This window comes from Zalophus californianus, chromosome 11, assembly GCF_009762305.2.
Source record: "Zalophus californianus isolate mZalCal1 chromosome 11, mZalCal1.pri.v2, whole genome shotgun sequence".
Classification (NCBI taxonomy): domain Eukaryota; kingdom Metazoa; phylum Chordata; class Mammalia; order Carnivora; family Otariidae; genus Zalophus; species Zalophus californianus.
In genome coordinates, this window is record NC_045605.1 from 15,625,367 (window position 1) to 15,643,649 (window position 18,283).

The 18,283-nt window shown below is 46.8% G+C and overlaps 1 protein-coding gene and 1 pseudogene across 1 annotated transcript; one reads left to right on the forward strand and one right to left on the reverse strand.

The window, feature by feature from the left end:
- Positions 1–404: 404 nt before the first annotated feature.
- On the reverse strand, positions 405–14,597 carry LOC113913736 (annotated as a pseudogene).
- RNF26 (ring finger protein 26) lies at positions 14,408–17,504 on the forward strand. Its single transcript, XM_027581360.2, has one exon. It carries the CDS (start codon positions 14,967–14,969, stop codon positions 16,269–16,271), a length of 1,305 nt encoding a protein of 434 aa, XP_027437161.1. The 5' UTR covers positions 14,408–14,966; the 3' UTR covers positions 16,272–17,504.
- The last annotated feature ends 779 nt before the right edge of the window (positions 17,505–18,283 follow it).

Genomic DNA, 18,283 nt, shown 5'->3' on the forward strand with positions numbered 1-18,283 from the left:
TTCACCTTTGTTAATAAAGGTCATAGTTTCTTTTGTTGCTGACAACTTTTTGTCTCAGTATAGTCTGTCTCAAAAAAGAACTGGTTCAGGGGCACCTGGGTGGCTCATTTGGTTAAGCAACTGCCTTCAGCTCAGTTCATGATCCTGGAGTCCCGGGATCGAGTCCCGCATCAGGCTCCCTGCTCGGCGGGGAGCCTACTTCTCCCTCTGACCCTCCCCCGCTCTCATGTGCGCACTCTCTCTCTCATTCTCTCTCTCTCAAATTAAAAAAAAAAAAAAAAAGAACTGGTTCAGGTAAATTTTGGAGAAGGAAAAGGACTTTCATCAACACCCACTCCACAGGAGAAGAGGCACCACGTTCTTCCCTAGTTATGAGCAGAATCCCACAGCTGCATAAATCATTCTCAGTGATCACCATCTGCATCCTCAAACTGTCCAGCAACCATTGGTGTAGTTTACCTCCATCCCATCTTCATAATCTCTTCTGAATCTTCTGTCCGGACTCCACTCGCAGACTGAGAAAGCATTCCTTCTAATCTCTCCAATGTGGCTTGGCCTTCTGCTGTTAAATGGGATAATCCTTCTTCATAGGTATAAAATGTAGGGATGTCTCCCGCCCTTGTTCATATATTCTTCTCCATCATAACCATCTCAATCCTCAGGGTCAGGATGCAAAGCCTGGCATTCACACACTGCGGTGGACATTGCCTCCCAGGCTGATTTATCACTAGGCACAAATCTAAATTCAGCGATAGGTTCAACCTCATCATCCCTGTTTTCTTCAGCAACAGATTCTTTTGATTCTTGTCCACATTGGGCATTCACCATGACATACAAATGCTCTTGTGGATAGGCATTTCGGTCCCTGGCCACTGCATGCAAGCTAATGGTGGGGGTATTCCAGTGAGAATCTTAGTCAGCCGGGCAGCAGGAAGCTTTTGGGGAAGCTCATTGCAGGAGGGAGCACGGAGACACAGGCCGGTAACTCTATACATTACACTGCGTTCCCAAGTATAGCTCCATCTGTCCCGTACAATGGTGCGACAGTACAATTGACTATATTCCCCGTGCTGTGTTGTTATTACTTTTTTTTTTAAAGATTTTATTCATTTGAGAGATAGAATGAGATAGAGAGAGAGCATGAGGTGGGAGGGTCAGAGGGAGAAGCAGACTCCCCGCCGAGCAGGGAGCCCGACGCGGGACTCTATCCCGGGACTCGAGGATCATGACCTGAGCCGAAGGCAGCCGCCCAACCAACCGAGCCACCCAGGTGCCCTGTTGTTATTACTTTTTAAAATAATTCTTCGGGCGCCTGGGTGGCTCGGTTGGTTAAGCGACTGCCTTCGGCTCAGGTCATGATCCTGGAGTCCCGGGATCGAGTCCCGCGTCGGGCTCCCTGCTCGGCGGGGAGTCTGCTTCTCCCTCTGACCCTCTTCCCTCTCGTGCTCTCTATCGCTCATTCTCTCTCTCTCAAATAAATAAATAAAATCTTAAAAAAAATCAAATAAATAAAATAATTCTTCAAGGCAGAGACCTTAAAAAGAAAACTCTGAAAAGCAGTATGTTGCTACATTTCTTCAAATCTCTCTTCAGCTGAGATTGTAACTTGATCGTGGCCAGAAGATAGTCTCTGGATAAGACATTGGTTTGGGGAATATTTGCATGTGAATCTTTTCCTTTATGGTCATGCAAACATTTTTATTTCCTTGTTTTAGTTTCCATATGTATACATGTAATTCTATTTTGAAATACTGTCAAACATTCAGAAAGTTGTAAATAGCGGAGAGTCCTTGTATACCCTTTACTTAGTGTCACAGGTTATTAACATTTTACCACGTTTTTTGCTTTTTTATTCTCTCTCTAAATTAAAATTTTTAATGATTTTTTTTGGTAGTAATCTCTACATCCAACGTGGGGCCCTAAGTCCCAACCCTGAGACGAAGAGCTGAGTGCTCTACTGACTGAACCAGCCAGCCACCCCAGAAATTTTATTTGGTAGGGCGCCTGGGTGGCTCAGATGGTTAAGCATCTGCCTTTGGCTCAGGTCATGATCCCAGGGTCCTGGGATCGAGTCCCGCATTGGGCTCCCTGCTTCTTGGGAGCCTGCTTCTCCCTCTGCCTCTCTCTCTCTCTCTCTCATGAATAAATAAATAAAATTTTTTTTTTAGATTTTATTTATTTATTTGAGAGAGAGAGAATGAGAGCCAGAGAGCACGAGAGGGAAGAGGGTCAGAGGGAGAAGCAGACTCCCTGCCGAGCAGGGAGCCCGATGTGGGACTCGATCCCGGGACTCCAGGATCATGACCTGAGCCGAAGGCAGTCGCTTAACCAACTGAGCCACCCAGGCACCCAAATAAATAAAATCTTAAAAAAAAAGAAAGAAATTGTATTTGGTATATGTGTGTGTATGTGTATAATTACTTTTCTTATGAATCATGAGAGTAGATTGCATACATCATGCTCTTAGGTCCCTTAATACTTCAGTATTTCCTAACAAGGCTATTCTTTCTCACTTTTTTTTTTCAAGTTTATTTTTTTTAAATCTCTACACCCATCATGGGGCTCGAACTCAATACCCTGAGATTAAGAGTCACACGCTCCTCCAACTGAGTCAGCCAGGGGCCCCAAGAAGGCTATTCTCTTATATAACCACGGAACAGTTATCAAACTTAAAAGATTTAAGTTGAGGGGCACCTGGGTGGCTCAGTCATTGAGCATCTGCCTTCGGCTCAGGTCATGATCCCAGGGTCCTGGGTTTGAGCCCCGCGTGGGGCTCCCTGCTCGGTGGGAAGCCTGCTTCTCCCTCTCCCGCTACCCCTGCTTGTGTTCCCTCTCTCGCTGTCTCTCTCTCTCTGTCAAATAAATAAATGAATAATCTTTAAAAAAAATAAAAGATTTAAGTTGATACAAGACATGTCTACTCTGGGGCGCCTGGGTGGCTCAGTTGTTAAGCGTCTGCCTTCATCTCAGGTCATGATCCCAAGGTCCTGGGATCAAGCCCCACATCAGGCTCCCTGCTCGGCGGGAAGCCTGCTTCTCCCTCGCCCACTCCCTCTGCTTGTGTTCCTGCTCTCACTCTCTCTCTCTGTCAAACAAATAAATAAAATCTTAAAAAAAAAAAAAGACATGTCTACTCTATGATCCATATTCCAGTTTGACAAAAGTCTCAAAATAATGTCCATTGCAGCGACTGTGTCTCAGCTTCGGTGCAGGATGCATCCAGAACTCTATTACACTGAGTCCTCAGGCCTCACTGTTCTCCTTTCATCTGCGATGATCCCCCAAACTCTGTCTTTCCTATTTGCCAATTTAGATTTGTCTGATGTATCCCTGTGCTTCAATTATGGGGATGCACCCAGGCTGGAATACTACATGAGGAACACGGTAGTATCCCTCAATGGTTCTGGCCCGAACAGTGTTCAGTTTTCGCTCTGATAGTTTTGCAGTGGTTATTTTCTACCTCCAGCCTCCCTCCCTGTGTATGGGTCAGCACCGCACCATAAACAGAAGCCCTCCTTTCTCATTTACTCATCTGTCTTACCAGTTTAGACTAATGGATTCCTATTTTATTCAATGGGTTTTATTCCTACTGTCCTTATTTATTTTGAAGCTGAAATTAGCCCAGATTTGGCCATCTCCCAGCTGGCTCTTATATCCTTTGACATTCCCTCCCCCATACACCATAATTTTTGGCACTATTTTCTTTCTGGCACACCAAGTTTACCTTGTACCTTCTCTGCCCGCCCTGTAATCAACCATTTTCCCAAGGAACCTCAACTCTTTTTAGTGGGGAATGGTAGTTAGAAACCAAGATCTGGGCATCAGATATGCTCCTTGCTACTGGGTATTACTGTTTCTCAGCCCTTTCAGTGGGCAGAGCTGGGGAAAAATATGTCATATCATGTACATATAATATAGATTATATATATATAAAATATCTATAAATAAGATAATACATATGTAATACAGCTAAACTAATACATATTATATGTAATATATATCTAATCTATTATTCTTTTTTTAAGATTATTTATTTATTTATTTGAGAGAGAGAGCACAAGCAGGAGGGGCAGAGGGAGAGGGAGAAGCAGACTCCCCGCTGAGCAGGGAGCCCGATGCAGGGCTTAATCCCAGGACCCTGAGATCATGACCTGAGCAGAAGGCAGACGCTTGACCGACTAAACCACCCAGGCTCCCCTAGACCTAGCCTAATCTATATAGTATATATATATGTGTGTGTATAATATATATATTGTTAGAAAGCATCATCCATGCTGGTAACTTCCAATGCTGATCCAGCTCCGGGGGATTCTACCTCGCCTTCCTGCATTCCATATTTATGTCTCCCTTCTTCCAAAGAACTCTGGCTCCCAGCAATATTTCAGACTTGCTACACCCACACCACTACAAAAAGCAAAGCTAATAAAAACAGTTCAAGAGGTCTTTTCTTCCCCCAGGCTGAGGGTGTAAAATTAGTTCTTACTTGTCTCATTTCTGGATGATTATAGTATTCATATGAAATATAGTTGGGTTCATTTGTTTCTGTTTGCTTTCAGTTTTAGATATTTTTTCTCATGTTTGTTGATTTAATTTTAATTTTTTATTTTATGTTATTTTTTAAAGATTTTAAAAATTTATTTATTTGGGGGCGCCTGGGTGGCTCAGTCGTTAAGTATCTGCCTTCAGCTCAGGTCATGATCCTAGGATCCTGGGATTGAGCCCCGCATCGGGCTCCCTGCTCAGCGGGAAGCCTGCTTCTCCCTCTCCCACTCCCCCTGCTTATGTTCCCTCTCTCGCTGTGTCTCTCTCTGTCAAATAAATAAATAAAATCTTTTTAAAAAAATTCATTTATTTGACACACACAGAGAGAGAGCGCACAAGCAGGGGGAGCGGCAGGCAGAGGGAGAGGCAAGCTCCCTGCTGAGCAGGGAGCCTGATGTGGGGCTCGATCCCAGGACCCTGGGATCATGACCTGAGCTGAAGGCAGATGCTTAACCAACTGAGTTACACAGGTGCTCCCCCCACTTTCTTTTCTCTAACAGCTGCATTGTACTCCACTGGATTTACCTACCATAGTTTTGTCAAACAATCTCCTCTTTGGACTTTTGGATGATTTCCAATATTTTGCAATGTTACAGATAATGTTACAATAAATTTTTATTTTGTTGAAAGTGTCTTAACAGTAAATTCCTGGAAGTGGATTGCTGGGTCAAAGGGTAAAGGCATATGTAGGTTTTTTTTGTTTGTTTGTTTGTTTTGTTTTGTTAGTTATGGTAAAAAAAAAACAAAACCAAAAACCCACATGACATAAAATCTACCATCTTAACCATTGGTAAGTGCACAGTTCAGTAGTGGTAAGTATATTCTGTTGTAAAATAGATCTCCAGAACTTTTTTTATCTTGAAAACTGAAGCTTTATATCCATTAAACAAAAACTCCCCTTTCCCTCTTCCTTTAGACTCCAGTAATCACTATTCTACTTTGTTTCTAGAAATCTGACTACTTTAGATAGCTATATAAGTGGGATCAGACAGTATTCATCTTTTTGTGACTGGCTTCTTTCACTTAGCATAATGACTTCACATTTCATTCATGCTGTAGCATGTATCAGAATTTCATTTGTTTCTATGGTTGAATAGTATTCCACTGGATGTGTAGACCACATTTGATTTGTACATTTATCTGTCACCAGATGCATGGGTTGCTTCTACCTCTTGGCTATTGTGAATAGTGCTGCTATTAACATGGGTGTGCAAATATCTCTTTGAGACCCTGCTTTCAATTCTTTTGCTTATATGCCCAGAAGTGGGGTTGCTGAATCATGGGATGGTTCTATTTTTAATCTGTTGAGGAAACTCCATACTGTTTTCTATAGTGCTGCACCACTCCACGATCTCACCAACAGTGCACAAGGAGGCTCCAACCCCTCCACATCCTTGCCAACACCTGCTATTTTCTGTTTCCTTGATAGGAGCCATCCCACTGGGTACAAGATGACATCCCACCTCAGCCCTACTAGTACCACTCTGATGACCAGAGATGCCAAGCTTCCCCCCATTTGTCAGCTGGCCAAACACACATCATCTTTGGAGAAATGTCCATTCAGGTCTTGCACACAATCCCCTCCCCCATGTGACTTTCTGCCGTTGAGTGGTAGGAGTTCTCCGGACATCAACCCTCATTAGATACATGACCCGCAAGCACTTTTCCCCACTCTGTAGACTGTCCTTGCTGCTCTGTTGATTGTATTGCTTGAGGCACAAGACCCTCCACATTCAATGTAGTTCAATTTGTCTAATTTTTCTTTTATCGCTTATGTTTTTGGTGTCAGATCCAAGAAGTCACTGCCAAGCCCAATGTCATGAAACTTTGCCTGTGTTTTCTCCTAGGAATTTCATAGGTTTGGGTCTTATGTTTAGGTTTGTATTCCATTTTGATTTAATTTTTGAAGATGGTATAAGATAAGGGTCTAAACTCATGCTTTTGCATGTGGTTGTCCAGTTTTCCCAACACCATTTGTTGAAGAGACTGTCCTTTCCCCATTGAGTGGTCTTAACACTCCTGTTGAAGATCAGATGACCATGTATGCAAGAGTTTATTTCTGGGCTCTCTATTTATTGGTCTATATGAATGTCTGTCTTATGCCATTACTACACTGTCTTCATTACTGCAGCTTTGTAACAATGCACATGTAGATATTGTAGATATTGCCAAACTCCTCCCCATTGGTGGGTAACATTTTGCTTTCCTACCAGCAATGTACCAGAGTGCCTGTTTCCGCAGAACCTTGCTAACAGAGTGTCCTGTCAAGTTTGTGTCCTTTTAAGTTTATTAGAATGTAGCTTCTTTAGATTTAGAAAGTATTTTAGAATTTAAAAGAAGTTATTTAATCCCTTGGGAAGTAAAACAACTACTAGATAGTTATATGCAAAAGAATTAATCTAGACACAAACCTTCCATGTTTCACAAAAATTAATCTCATAGACCTAAATGTAAAATGCAAAACTATAAAACCTCTTCCATCCAAGTGCTAACCAGGCCTGACCCTGCTTAGCTTCCGAGATCAGACAAGATCGGGCACGTTCAGGGTGGTATGGTCGTAGACAGAACTATAAAACTTCTAGATAACATAGGAGAAAATCAAAATGCTCTTGGGTTTGGCATGACTTTTTGGCATGATCTATGAAAGAAAAAATTGGTAAGTTGGACTTTGTTAAAATGAAAAACTTCTGTTTTGTGGAAGACAGTGTTGAGAGACTGAAGAGACAAAAAGCCACAGACAGGGAGAAAATATTTGCAAAACACATATCTAATAAACAGCTGTCATTTAGAGGCGCCTGGGGGGCTCAGTCAGTTAAGCATCTGCCTTCGGCTCAGATCATGATCTCAGGGTCCTGGGATCGAGTCCCGCATCAGGCTCGCTGCTCAGCAGGGAGTCTGCTTCTCCCTCTCTCCCTCTGAGCTCTCCCCCCACCCCAAATAAATAAATAAATAAAATCTTTCTTAAAAAAAAAAAAAAGAACTGGTATCTACAATATACAAAGAACTTTAAAAACTCAACAGTAAGAAAACAACCCAATTAAAAAATGGGCCAAAGACCTTAACAGACACCTCATAAAAAAAAAAATGTATACAGAAGATGTGGCATATATCTATACCTATATATACACATACATACAATGGACTATTACTCGTCCATCAAAAATTATGAAATCTTTCCATTTGCAATGACATGGATGGAACTAGAATGTATTGTGTTAAGTGAAATAAGTCAGTTGGAGAAAGACAAATACTGCGTGCCTGGGTAGTTCAGTCGGTTAAGCATCTGTCTCTTGGTTTCAGCTTAGGTCATGGTCTTGGGGTCATGGGATTGGGCCCCACACTGGGCTCCATGCTCAGCACGGAGTCTGCTTGAGATTCTCTCTCTTCCTCTCCTTTTGCCCCTTGTACTGCTCGCTCGCTCTAAATAAATAAATAAATAAATAAATAAATAAATAAATAAATAAATAAATAAAATCTTTAAGAAAAGGAGATATACAGACAGCAAATACCCATATGAAAAGATGTCAATGTCATTTGTCATTGGGGAATTGCAAATTAAAACAACAATGAGATGCTCCTACACATCAATTTCTGACGGCTAAATTTCAGAACACCAACCACACCAAATACTGGTGAGGATGTAGAGCAATAGGAACTCTCACTCATGGCTGGTGGGAATGCAAAATGGTGCAGCCGCTTTGGAAGACAGTTCGGTGGTTTCTTACAAAACTAAACTTTTTTTTTTTACCATATGATCAAGCAATTGTTCTTCTTGGTATTTACCCAAATGAGCTGAAAACTTCTGTCCACACAAAAACGTGCACGTGGATGTTTACAGCAGCTTTATTCATCATTGCCAAAACTTGAAGCAACCAAAATGTCCTTCAGTAGTACAATGGATAAACAAATGGGTAGGTACATCCATAGAGTGGAATAATATTTTTTTAAAGATTTTATTTATTTATTTGAGAGAGAGAGTGAGAGACAGCACAAGCAGGGGGAGTGGGAGAGGGAGAAGCAGGCTCCCCGCAGAGCAGGGAACCCAATGTGGGGCTCGATCCCAGGATCCTAGGATCATGACCTGAGCCGAAGGCAGACGCTTAACCTTCTGAGCCACCCTGGTACCCCTACAGCGGAATATTATTGAGAGATAAAAGTAAATGGGCTATCAAGTCACAGAAAGACATGGAAGAACCCTGAATACATATTGTTAAGTGAAAGAAGCTAATTTGAAAAGGCTCTGTACTGTAAGATTCCAATGATTTGACATTCTGGGAAAGGCAAAACTATGGAAACAGTACAAATATTAGTGATGGCCAGGAGCTGGGGTAGGGAGAGGGAGGGAAGAGATGAATAGGTGGAACAAGGGGGATTTTTAGGGCAGTGAAAATATTCCATATGACACTGAATGGTAGATACATGGCATTATACATTTGTCAAAACCCATACAGTCAACACTAATGGAAACTATGGACTTCAGTTAATAATAATAATAATGTGTTAGGGGAGCCTGGGAGGCTCAGCCAGTTAAGCGTCTGCCTTCAGCTCAGATCATGATCCCGGGGTCCTGGGATCGAGCCGCACGTCGGGCTCCCTGCTCAGCGGGGAGTCTGCTTCTCCCTCTGCCCCTCCCGCTGCTCGTGCTCTCTCTCTCTCGACTCAAATAAATAAATAAAATTGTAAAAAAAAATAATGTATTACTATTGCCTCATCAGTTGTAAACAAAGTAAAATAACCAAACCGATTTAGATTTTTTGGCTAAACTTTTGTCAATATTATTTATATGTATATACATATTTTAGAGAAGGAGAGAAGAGAGGGAGGGGTGGAGGGGTGGAGGGAATGGGAGACAGAGAATCTTTTTTTTTTATTATGTTATGTTATGTTAATCACCATACATTACAGCATTAGTTTTTGATGCAGTGTTCCATGATTCATTGTTTGTGCATAACATCCAGTGCTCCATGCAGAATGTGCCCTCTTTAATACCCATCACCAGGCTAACCCAACCCCCCACCCCCCTCCCCTCTAGAACCCTCAGTTTGTTTTTCAGAGTCCAGGGAGACAGAGAATCTTAAGCAGGCTCCACACCCAGCGTGAAGCAGGGCTCGATCTCACCACCCTGAGATCAGATCTGAGTCAAAATCAAGAGTCGGATGCCTAACCAATGGAGCCACCCAGGTGCCCCTCAATATTTTTAATATTACACAACAGTCCATCTCAAATATCTGCGAATAGTGCATATTCAAGAGTAATTTCGGGCGCCTGGGTGGCTCAGTTGGTTAAGCGACTGCCTTCGGCTCAGGTCATGATCCTGGAGTCCCTGGATCGAGTCCCACATCGGGCTCCCTGCTCAGTAAGGGAGCCTGCTTCTCCCTCTCACCCTCCCCCCTCTCATGTACTCTCTCTCTCTCATTCTCAATCTCTCAAAATAAATAAATAAATCTTTGAAAAAAAAAGAGTAATTTCATTTTCCACCCGAGACCATAATTTGCTCTTTGAAAATCTGTTGTTTTGCTTCACTCTTCAAGTTCTTTTTATATCTCATCTACATTAAATCTACTTGTTTCAACAGCTCCTAGCCAGGATTCCCATCATGTGTCCCAGAGAGGTAGTAAGGCCAAAGGTGATGTATGTCTTTCCAAGATGTTTCATCTTTGGGCAGATCCAGAAAACATTGTATATAATCTTTCTATTGTTCAGAGAATGCCATCATGGTCAGCATAATTGATGTGAGCTCTAGTAACAAGTTCAACCATGTGCCATACACGGCACGTGGCACAAAAATGCTTCTGGATTTTTGGTTCAAAAAATGACCTTGTTCACCCTTTACCTTTGCTAACCGTGTCAGTCCTATCATCATTGACTTGCCCTCAAAAAAAAATTTTTTTTAATTAAGTAGGCTCCACGCCCAGCATGGAGCCCAACACAGGGCTTGAACTCATGACCCTGAGATCAAGACCCGAGCTGAGATCAAGAGTCAGATGCTTAACCGACTGAGTCACCGAGGCACCCCACCCCCAACAATGTCTTAAATCAATGCCTAAAATTATGGGGTGCTTTTTTTCAGTCCTTTCCTTACGTCAAAACAGAGCTAAAACCTATTAAATACGTATGCATGTTTCATTTAGATTTATATACACATTTAAAAAATCTGAATTAATATTGCAAATGTTCCTCAGCTATTGCATTACTTTCTGAGTACTTCTGGAACCATAAATTAGAACAAGAAGAAAAGCAAGAGGATTTGACTAGGTAATTAATGTATTTCTTTTCTTACCTAAGCACTTCAACTACTCAAATCCTCCCCCACATAAAAATTCAGGAGTTTTGTTTGTGGCATTTGGACACACTCACCTCCTGTTTCCAGGACATTATGAGATTCAGAAAAAGGCTTTTTTGGGCCTGAACAGGGTCATTAGCAGAGCTGATGTTTAGGGTTATGAGTTCTGCTGGGCCAATGCCAAGCCCTGGATCCTGAATGACAAAGGAAAACATTTTTTGGTATGTTGGTGATTTGCGGGGCCTTTAGCTGGTGCTCGGAGGGAACAGGGTGGTGGGGGCAGAATGAAAACAAACCTATGAATGTACCTTTTAATATAGTTTTGACTTTGGGAAGCTGTGAATGATTTGTATAAGTCAAAAGCAAAATTAGATCAAAAAGGAAAAAAAAATCCAACTCTAAAAACCATGGAGGTAGTATAGATTATACTGAATGCTTGATGGGGAGCCAATGGGGAGGGTGATAGTACACATAATACCACAAACAAGACCTCTGAATTGGACGTTCTTTCATGGTTTTACCCCATCTCTAAAATCCCCTTTTATTGTCCCTGTGAGCATCTCCCACCTAGCAAAACAAAATCCCTACAGTTAGCCCTACAGCAGAAAGCAGAAACCTGGGGGAAGGTGCCCGAGGGCTTTAGTTGACCCCACTCCCCGATACAACTTCCATTATAAAATTCTGCAAGGATACCTCTAGGCATTCAGTTTTCTTAAGATCTGGCTGCAGATCTTCTCCATCACTGCAACTCACACTAGTAAGCAATTTGAACTTCTTTCTTACTGTCAGTTGGCGTTGGCTCTTTCCACCAACATTCTCGTCTTCTTTCTCCAGCCTCTGGACAGATGGTGACTCCCGTTTTGGCAACTGTGGGTTTGAAGAGGCTCTTACCTGAAACGCAGTCCTGGAGGAGAAAGAAACATGATCAAGTTAGTAGAGATGCCACTTGACTCCAAACCCAACCACCATTTCCGCGGTCATCTCAAGGGGAATGGTTTATAATCGTTCAGCACAGGGAAGTACATTGGCTTTTTTCAAGGGGGCATCATCCCAGCACTTCTTTTGCATTGTGTTCACATGGTACTTTTCAGCTTAAGAAGGGAGAGCATTTTGTAGTACAGCAATTCATTTGTCACAAGAATTGTGGCCGCACATAACCTCTGTCTGCCACAGCTGTGTCACCAGCTGAGTCAAAGGTTATATAGCTCATTCAAAGTGGCTTTGGTGAGGGGGGCCTGGGTGGCTCAGTCCTTAAACGTCTGCCTTCGGCTCAGGTCGTGATCCCAGGGTTCTGGGATCGAGCCCCGCATCGGGCTACCTGCTCCATGGGAAGCCTGCTTCTCCCTCTCCCACTCCCCCTGCTGTGTTCCTTCTTTCGCTGTGTCTCTCTCTGTCAAATAAATAAAATCTTAAGAAAAACAAAAAACAAAACCAAAGTGGCTTTGGTGAGTCTCAAATCACTCAGAGGGGAAGCTTTGGTCCCCAACTAATGGAAATACTGTTTTAGAGGATCTTGCCGAGAAGGTCTTTCTTGCTGTGGAAAGCTGGCTGGTTAATTGCACACAGTGTAGGCACAGCAAGTTTGCTGAGTTTGGTTTTGGACATGTTGAGTTTGTTTGTTTTTTAAGTGTGTGTGTGTTTTTTTTTTTTTAAAGATTTTTATTTGTTTATTTGACAGAGAGAGAACACAAGTAGGGGGAGCGGCAGGCAGAGGGAGAAGGAGAAGCAGACTCCCCGCTGAGCAAGGAGCCTGATGAGGGGCTCAATCCCAGAACCCTGGGATCACGATCCGAGCCAAAGGCAGATGTTTAATCGACTGAGCCACCCAGGTGCCCCTGGACATGTTGAGTCTGAAGCACCAGTGCAATATCCAGGCGCTGTCTATGTTGCAACCTAAACTTTGCAAGAGAGATTCAGGCTGAAGGCACAGATTTGGACATCATCAGGTAGGAAGGAGAGGGAGCCATGAAAGAATACAGGAGAGGGTAATGTCCAGGGGCCCAGGGTGGAGGAAGTGGCCAATGGTATCAAGTGCTGCAGGAAGACAGACTAGGAACACAGGAGGTGTTCATTGAACAGCTAACATTTCTGAAGAGGACAGGTTACGGGTGGGGAGATCAAATATCTTGAAGGGGAGGTGGGTGTATTTGCCAGGATTAGAAATTGGGGGAAAAGGCACAGTTGGACAATAAAAGCATCAGCAGCAATAACCACAACAGACCATGCTCTGAGCAGGAGGCTAAAACAAATCCTTATATTATTCTCCCTTGTTTAGAGAGATTAGCATTTTGTGGTTAGAGTTTAGCTTGGGTTGGGGGTAGAGACAGACTGTGCTGTAAGGTCAAATAACAAAATAGGAAGTTGTAGTCTGATGGCTAAAGAAAGGGAGAGGAAATCCCAAGAGGAAGGGAAAACATGTCTCCCCAGAGAAAACAATAAGTTAGGGCCTGACAGGTGTGAGAGAGAGGCTGGGCAAAACCAGTGGAATTTTAGAAACTGCAGTCCTTGCTCTGCACTGTGCTGTCACCCCTGGTGCAACTGACACATCTCAGTTAAGGCTTGCTGCATAACTCAGCTTCCTATCAGTGGGGCTTTGGGGGGTGAGGGATTCAGGTAGCGTTTGGGGTTTGGTGGGTGAAGGGGGACGAACACTTTTAGGAGTTCAGGCCAGGATGGAGATGAAGCGCTCAAACAAGCAGGAAATTAAAGCGATGGTGACCAGGGGAAGGATGAGAGCCTCAAGTAAGTATCTTGGCATTAGTAGAGAATACCAGGTTTCCCAACAGATTTGGGATGGGGTCTCAAATATATTTTGAATATTAAAGGAAAGGATAACTTATTGAGGAACCTAGAGCCGCCCAGGGGTAGATATCTAACTAGAATGTTTAAGTAAACAATTTAACAGGGACTAGTGAAGGACTGTGAGCTATTTCTGGTCTGTGGTCTCCTTGTCGTAAAGACAATGAGATAATCTCCTGAAGATGCGGAGAAAAGCTGATGACGCTGGAGGAAACAGTTTGGAATAGCAGTTTGGGAATCCCCTGTAACAATACGTTTCCCCTTGTGACCGGCTCGAGAGCAGGCACACCCTCTTAAACATTTTTTGTATCCAGTGTATTTGCAGGAGCTCAATAAATGATAGACTAAATGAATGAATGAATGAATGAATAGAGGAGGACGAGGCAGCGAGTCTGAGGAGGGTGTGGTGGCGGTGCAATCCCGGAGCCCAGCTCAGAGGTAGTAACCTTCAACTCTCCCTAAAAAGTTCACGACCGGGGGCCAGGACGAAGAACAGCACCGGTATTTGGCCCCGTCCAAAATCCTGCTCCGCTTGGGGGCGGGGCTAGGAGGAAGGCTTAATCCGCCTCTGCCCGTCAATTGACCAATCGCCGCCTCAAGGGGACGGGGATTTCAATCTATCCCCGCCCTTCCCTTCGGAGAGTAAATACGTTTGGGCGCTGTTCAAACGGACCAATGAGTGCTCGATGTTTCCTGCGGGTTGCTTCTCAACGATTGGCCGGAGTTCGTCGTTCCGCCCCCCTTGTCACGCTTTTTGCCCCACCCCTTCGCACACAAGATGGCGGCGCCCAGCGGAGTAGAGGCCGCGATTGGGGTTTGCTGAGGCTGACTCCCTTTCCCACTACCGCGTTGGACGCAAAGCGCCGCGAGCCCAGAGGACGGGGGCCGGGCGGGGACAGGGGTACCTGCGTAGCTGGACCGCGAGCCCGCGCCCAGCCTGCGCCGCCCCCACCCGGCCCCGGCCCGAAACCATCCGTTCCCGGCCTCCTCTCGGTCTGACCCACTGCCCGGCCCGTGGTTCGCCACCACCAGGCCTCCAAAGCTGAGCTCTCTCCTCCAGCCTGGGCTCACCTCCACTTTAGAGATGTTTGGCCTCTTCCCTCCCAGACAGCCCGCCTTCAAAACCGGGACTCCTGGACTGGCGCCTGGCCCCCTTTCCCTCCACTGAGACTCCACCTCGCTCTAACCCACTTCTTCCTCAGATTCTTGGTTCTCCCTGGCTTGGAGACTGCTCACTTCCCTTCCAGATTAATCCCTGACGTCCCCAAATATTATCAGCCTTGACACCCCCCCCTCAGCCTGGAGCCAGACTTCCTTTTGGATTAACCTCCACAGCCCTATCATGGAGGCTGTGTACATGATAGTGAATGGGGTGGGCCTTGTGCTGGACCTGCTGACCTTGGTGTTGGACCTCAACTTCCTGCTGGTGTCCTCCCTTCTGGCTTCCCTGGCCTGGCTCCTGGCCTTCATCTACAACCTGCCACACACGGTACTGACTAGTCTTTTGCACTTGGGCCGCGGAGTCCTGCTTTCATTGCTGGCCTTGATCGAAGCCTTGGTCCGGTTCACCTTTGGGGGCCTGCAGGCCTTGTGTACCTTGCTGTACAGCTGCTGCTCTGGCCTGGAGAGCTTAAAGCTCCTGGGGCACCTGGCGTCTCACGGGGCACTGAGGAGCCGGGAGATACTGCACCGGGGTGTTCTCAATGTGGTCTCCAGTGGCCATGCTTTGCTGCGCCAGGCCTGTGACATCTGTGCCATTGCCATGAGCCTGGTGGCCTACGTGATCAACAGCCTGGTCAACATCTGCCTCATTGGCACTCAGAACCTTTTCTCCCTGATGCTGGCGCTGTGGGATGCAGTAATGGGGCCACTGTGGAGGCTGACGGACATTGTAGCTGCCTTCCTAGCCCACATTTCCAGCAGCGCTGTGGCCATGGCCATCCTCCTCTGGACCCCCTGCCAGCTAGCACTGGAGCTCCTAGCATCAGCTGCCCGCCTCCTGACCAGCTTCGTGCTTGTCAACGTCACCGGCCTGGTGCTGCTGGCTTGCGTGCTGGCAGTGATGGTGACTGTGCTGCACCCGGACCTCACCCTGAGCCTGGCCACCCGGGCGCTCAGTCAGCTCTGTGCCTGGCCATCCTACCACCGGCTCCGAGAGGATGTCGTGCGGCTGTCTCGCCTAGCCCTGGACTTGGAGGCCTGGCGCCGGGTCTGGAGCCGCAGCCTGCAGCTGGCCACGTGGCCGAACCGGGGAGGGGCTCCTGGGGCCCCTCAGGGCGGCCCGAGGAGGGTGCCTTCAGCCAGGACCTGGCGACAGGACACTCTTCCCGAAGCAGGGCCCAGATCAGAGGCAGGAGAGGAGGAAGAGGTCGGGATGGCCAGAGCAACACCTGCCCGTGGCCGGGAGAGGCTCAATGAGGAGGAGTCTGTAGCTGGGCAAGACCCCTGGAAGTTGCTCAAGGAGCAAGAGGAGCGGAAGAAGTGTGTCATCTGCCAGGACCAGAGCAAGACAGTGCTGCTTCTGCCCTGTCGGCACCTGTGCCTGTGCCAGGCTTGCACTGAAATCCTCATGCGCCACCCCATCTACCACCGCAACTGCCCGCTCTGCCGCCGGGGCATTCTGCAGACCCTCAACGTCTACCTCTGAAGACGCCTTTCCTGCCTGCCCACTCTTCCATGCTCCGTGAAGCCACCTGCGCTAGGACAGCTTTAACACCTGACCTCTTGGTTCCTGGCCTGAATCCCCTCCCGCCCCCATGGCCGTCACGCCGAGCCTCCAATCCGTACGTCCAGGACACTGAGATAGGCTAACTCTGGAAGACTATGAGCTGGGTGGGGCAGGGTAACAGCTCTTCCTTACCCAGTGCGTCCCTGTGTGATGCCAGAGGTGGTGAGTGTGTCACTATGCAAGGCCCTGAGACTGCTGTGGACTCCCCTCCAGCTTGCCAGGGCCCATCCAGATGCCAACCTTTGGGGCTCCCCCTCTACTTCTGGTTTTTCTTTTGGGAACTTGCAGGTCCTCTCCCTGGCCCCTCCCCATTTCCTCCCCAGCTTCTGCAGCCACAACACATCACTGTGGTTTGGATGTTTTGGTAACTCAAGGGCCTTGGAACGAACTTGAACCTTTGCTTTCAGCCAGAGCACCTGTGCACTGGTAGGCCTCGGGGATAGTATCTCTCAGGTGCCCTTAGAGTTACCACTTCTGCCTGTCTTGATCTTATGAGGCTCCCTCCCAACCCGATCCAACAGCTAGGATCAAGAGTTTACCCCTCGGGGGGGTGGGTGTCTGCACCTGGCTTTGGGACCATATTACCCTCTGGCACCCCAGCTCCACTGGGAGCCTCAGGAGGGATAACCAGATTTCTACTCCTACCCCTTTCACTCCCCACATCACAGAGAACAGTGGCATTTCCCTTCTGTTTGTCTCTCCCGGGCATTGGGGAGGGCAGACTGTGCACATTTCACTAGGGTCCAAATACGGAAGGGGCCAGCCTAGGAGTATGCAGCTCCCTGATGGGTCTGTCTGGCCCAGATGGGTCTGCCGGCCCAGTTTCTGGTGAATACATTTCTGTTGACAGCTCTTGACAGCCTCGGTGTGCATCCTTACAGGGGTGAGCAGTTGGTCACAGTAACTGATGCTGCAGCAGGGTCCTTCAGTCCTGCTGGAGTTACTGTGGTCTGTGGGGGATCTGGTGGGGGAGGAGATAAGATAGGATGTGAGGACTATGCCTTGGGGAGAGCCCGTGCCAGGTGTGGCTGGATTAGCTTTCGCCCCCTCCAGTTTGTGGCCCTCATACACCTGGCTTTTGGAAAGCCCTCCCTATCTTTCCTGCTTTTGCCAGAATGAAGCCCTAGTAGAGAGGAGTGTGAACGTTCTCATCCCCTGAGTCAGCTTCCCAGCTTCTCAGTGCTGCACTTCCCAGGAGGGAATTTGGGGTTCTTGCTGCCCGGAGTCCAATCTACTGTCTGATCCCTGGAGGAGCCTGGTGCTTGTCTTTGTTTCGCTTGGGCTGGAGCGGGGCCATGAGGCCTCCTGGCGGAGAGCTGGGAGCTGAAGCCCAAGACCCGACCCCAGTCCCCACCCTCATATCTGCCCTCACAGGCCCAGCAAGAGGGAGGGGGGACACTCCCACATAATTGTATGTTAAATCTAGGAGCATAATGCCAGGGGCAGCCTTCTGGAAGCTGTGGGGCGGTTCTGGGGGGGAGGGGGAGGAAGGGTAGGTCAGAAAGAAACTGAGAAGAGGCCCCTCACATTCTCTGGGGTTGAGAGGCTGAACTGATTGTGGGTCTGGCAAGCCCTGGTTTGTTAGTCACTGGGGTGGGGGTGGGGCTGGGGCTGGCTTCTGAAGGTCAGAGGAGGGGAACCTTGAAGGGGCTTTGTGGCTGGCCTCAGACTTAGTGGCGCGGCCCACCCAGGCTATGCCCAGCACGGTGGGGGGAGTTCACCACATCCATCTTGGGAGTTGGGAAGCCTGAGGAGGGCTTTTCTCCCCTCCCCCCAACCCTAGAGAGGGAGCTGAGCAAGGGGAGGCTTGGCTCCTTCCAGTCTCTGTTTAATGTGAGGATAAACATTTTATGAGAGAAGATAAACTTCCTGAGCTGGGAGCAAAGGACCCCCTTCTCCTGCACCCCCATCCGGAATTACATTAGCGACCT

Bases quoted from the DNA above. Each gene is read 5' to 3' on its own strand.
- RNF26 (XM_027581360.2), top strand. From the start codon at position 14,967: ATGGAGGCTGTGTACATGATAGTGAATGGGGTGGGCCTTGTGCTGGAC.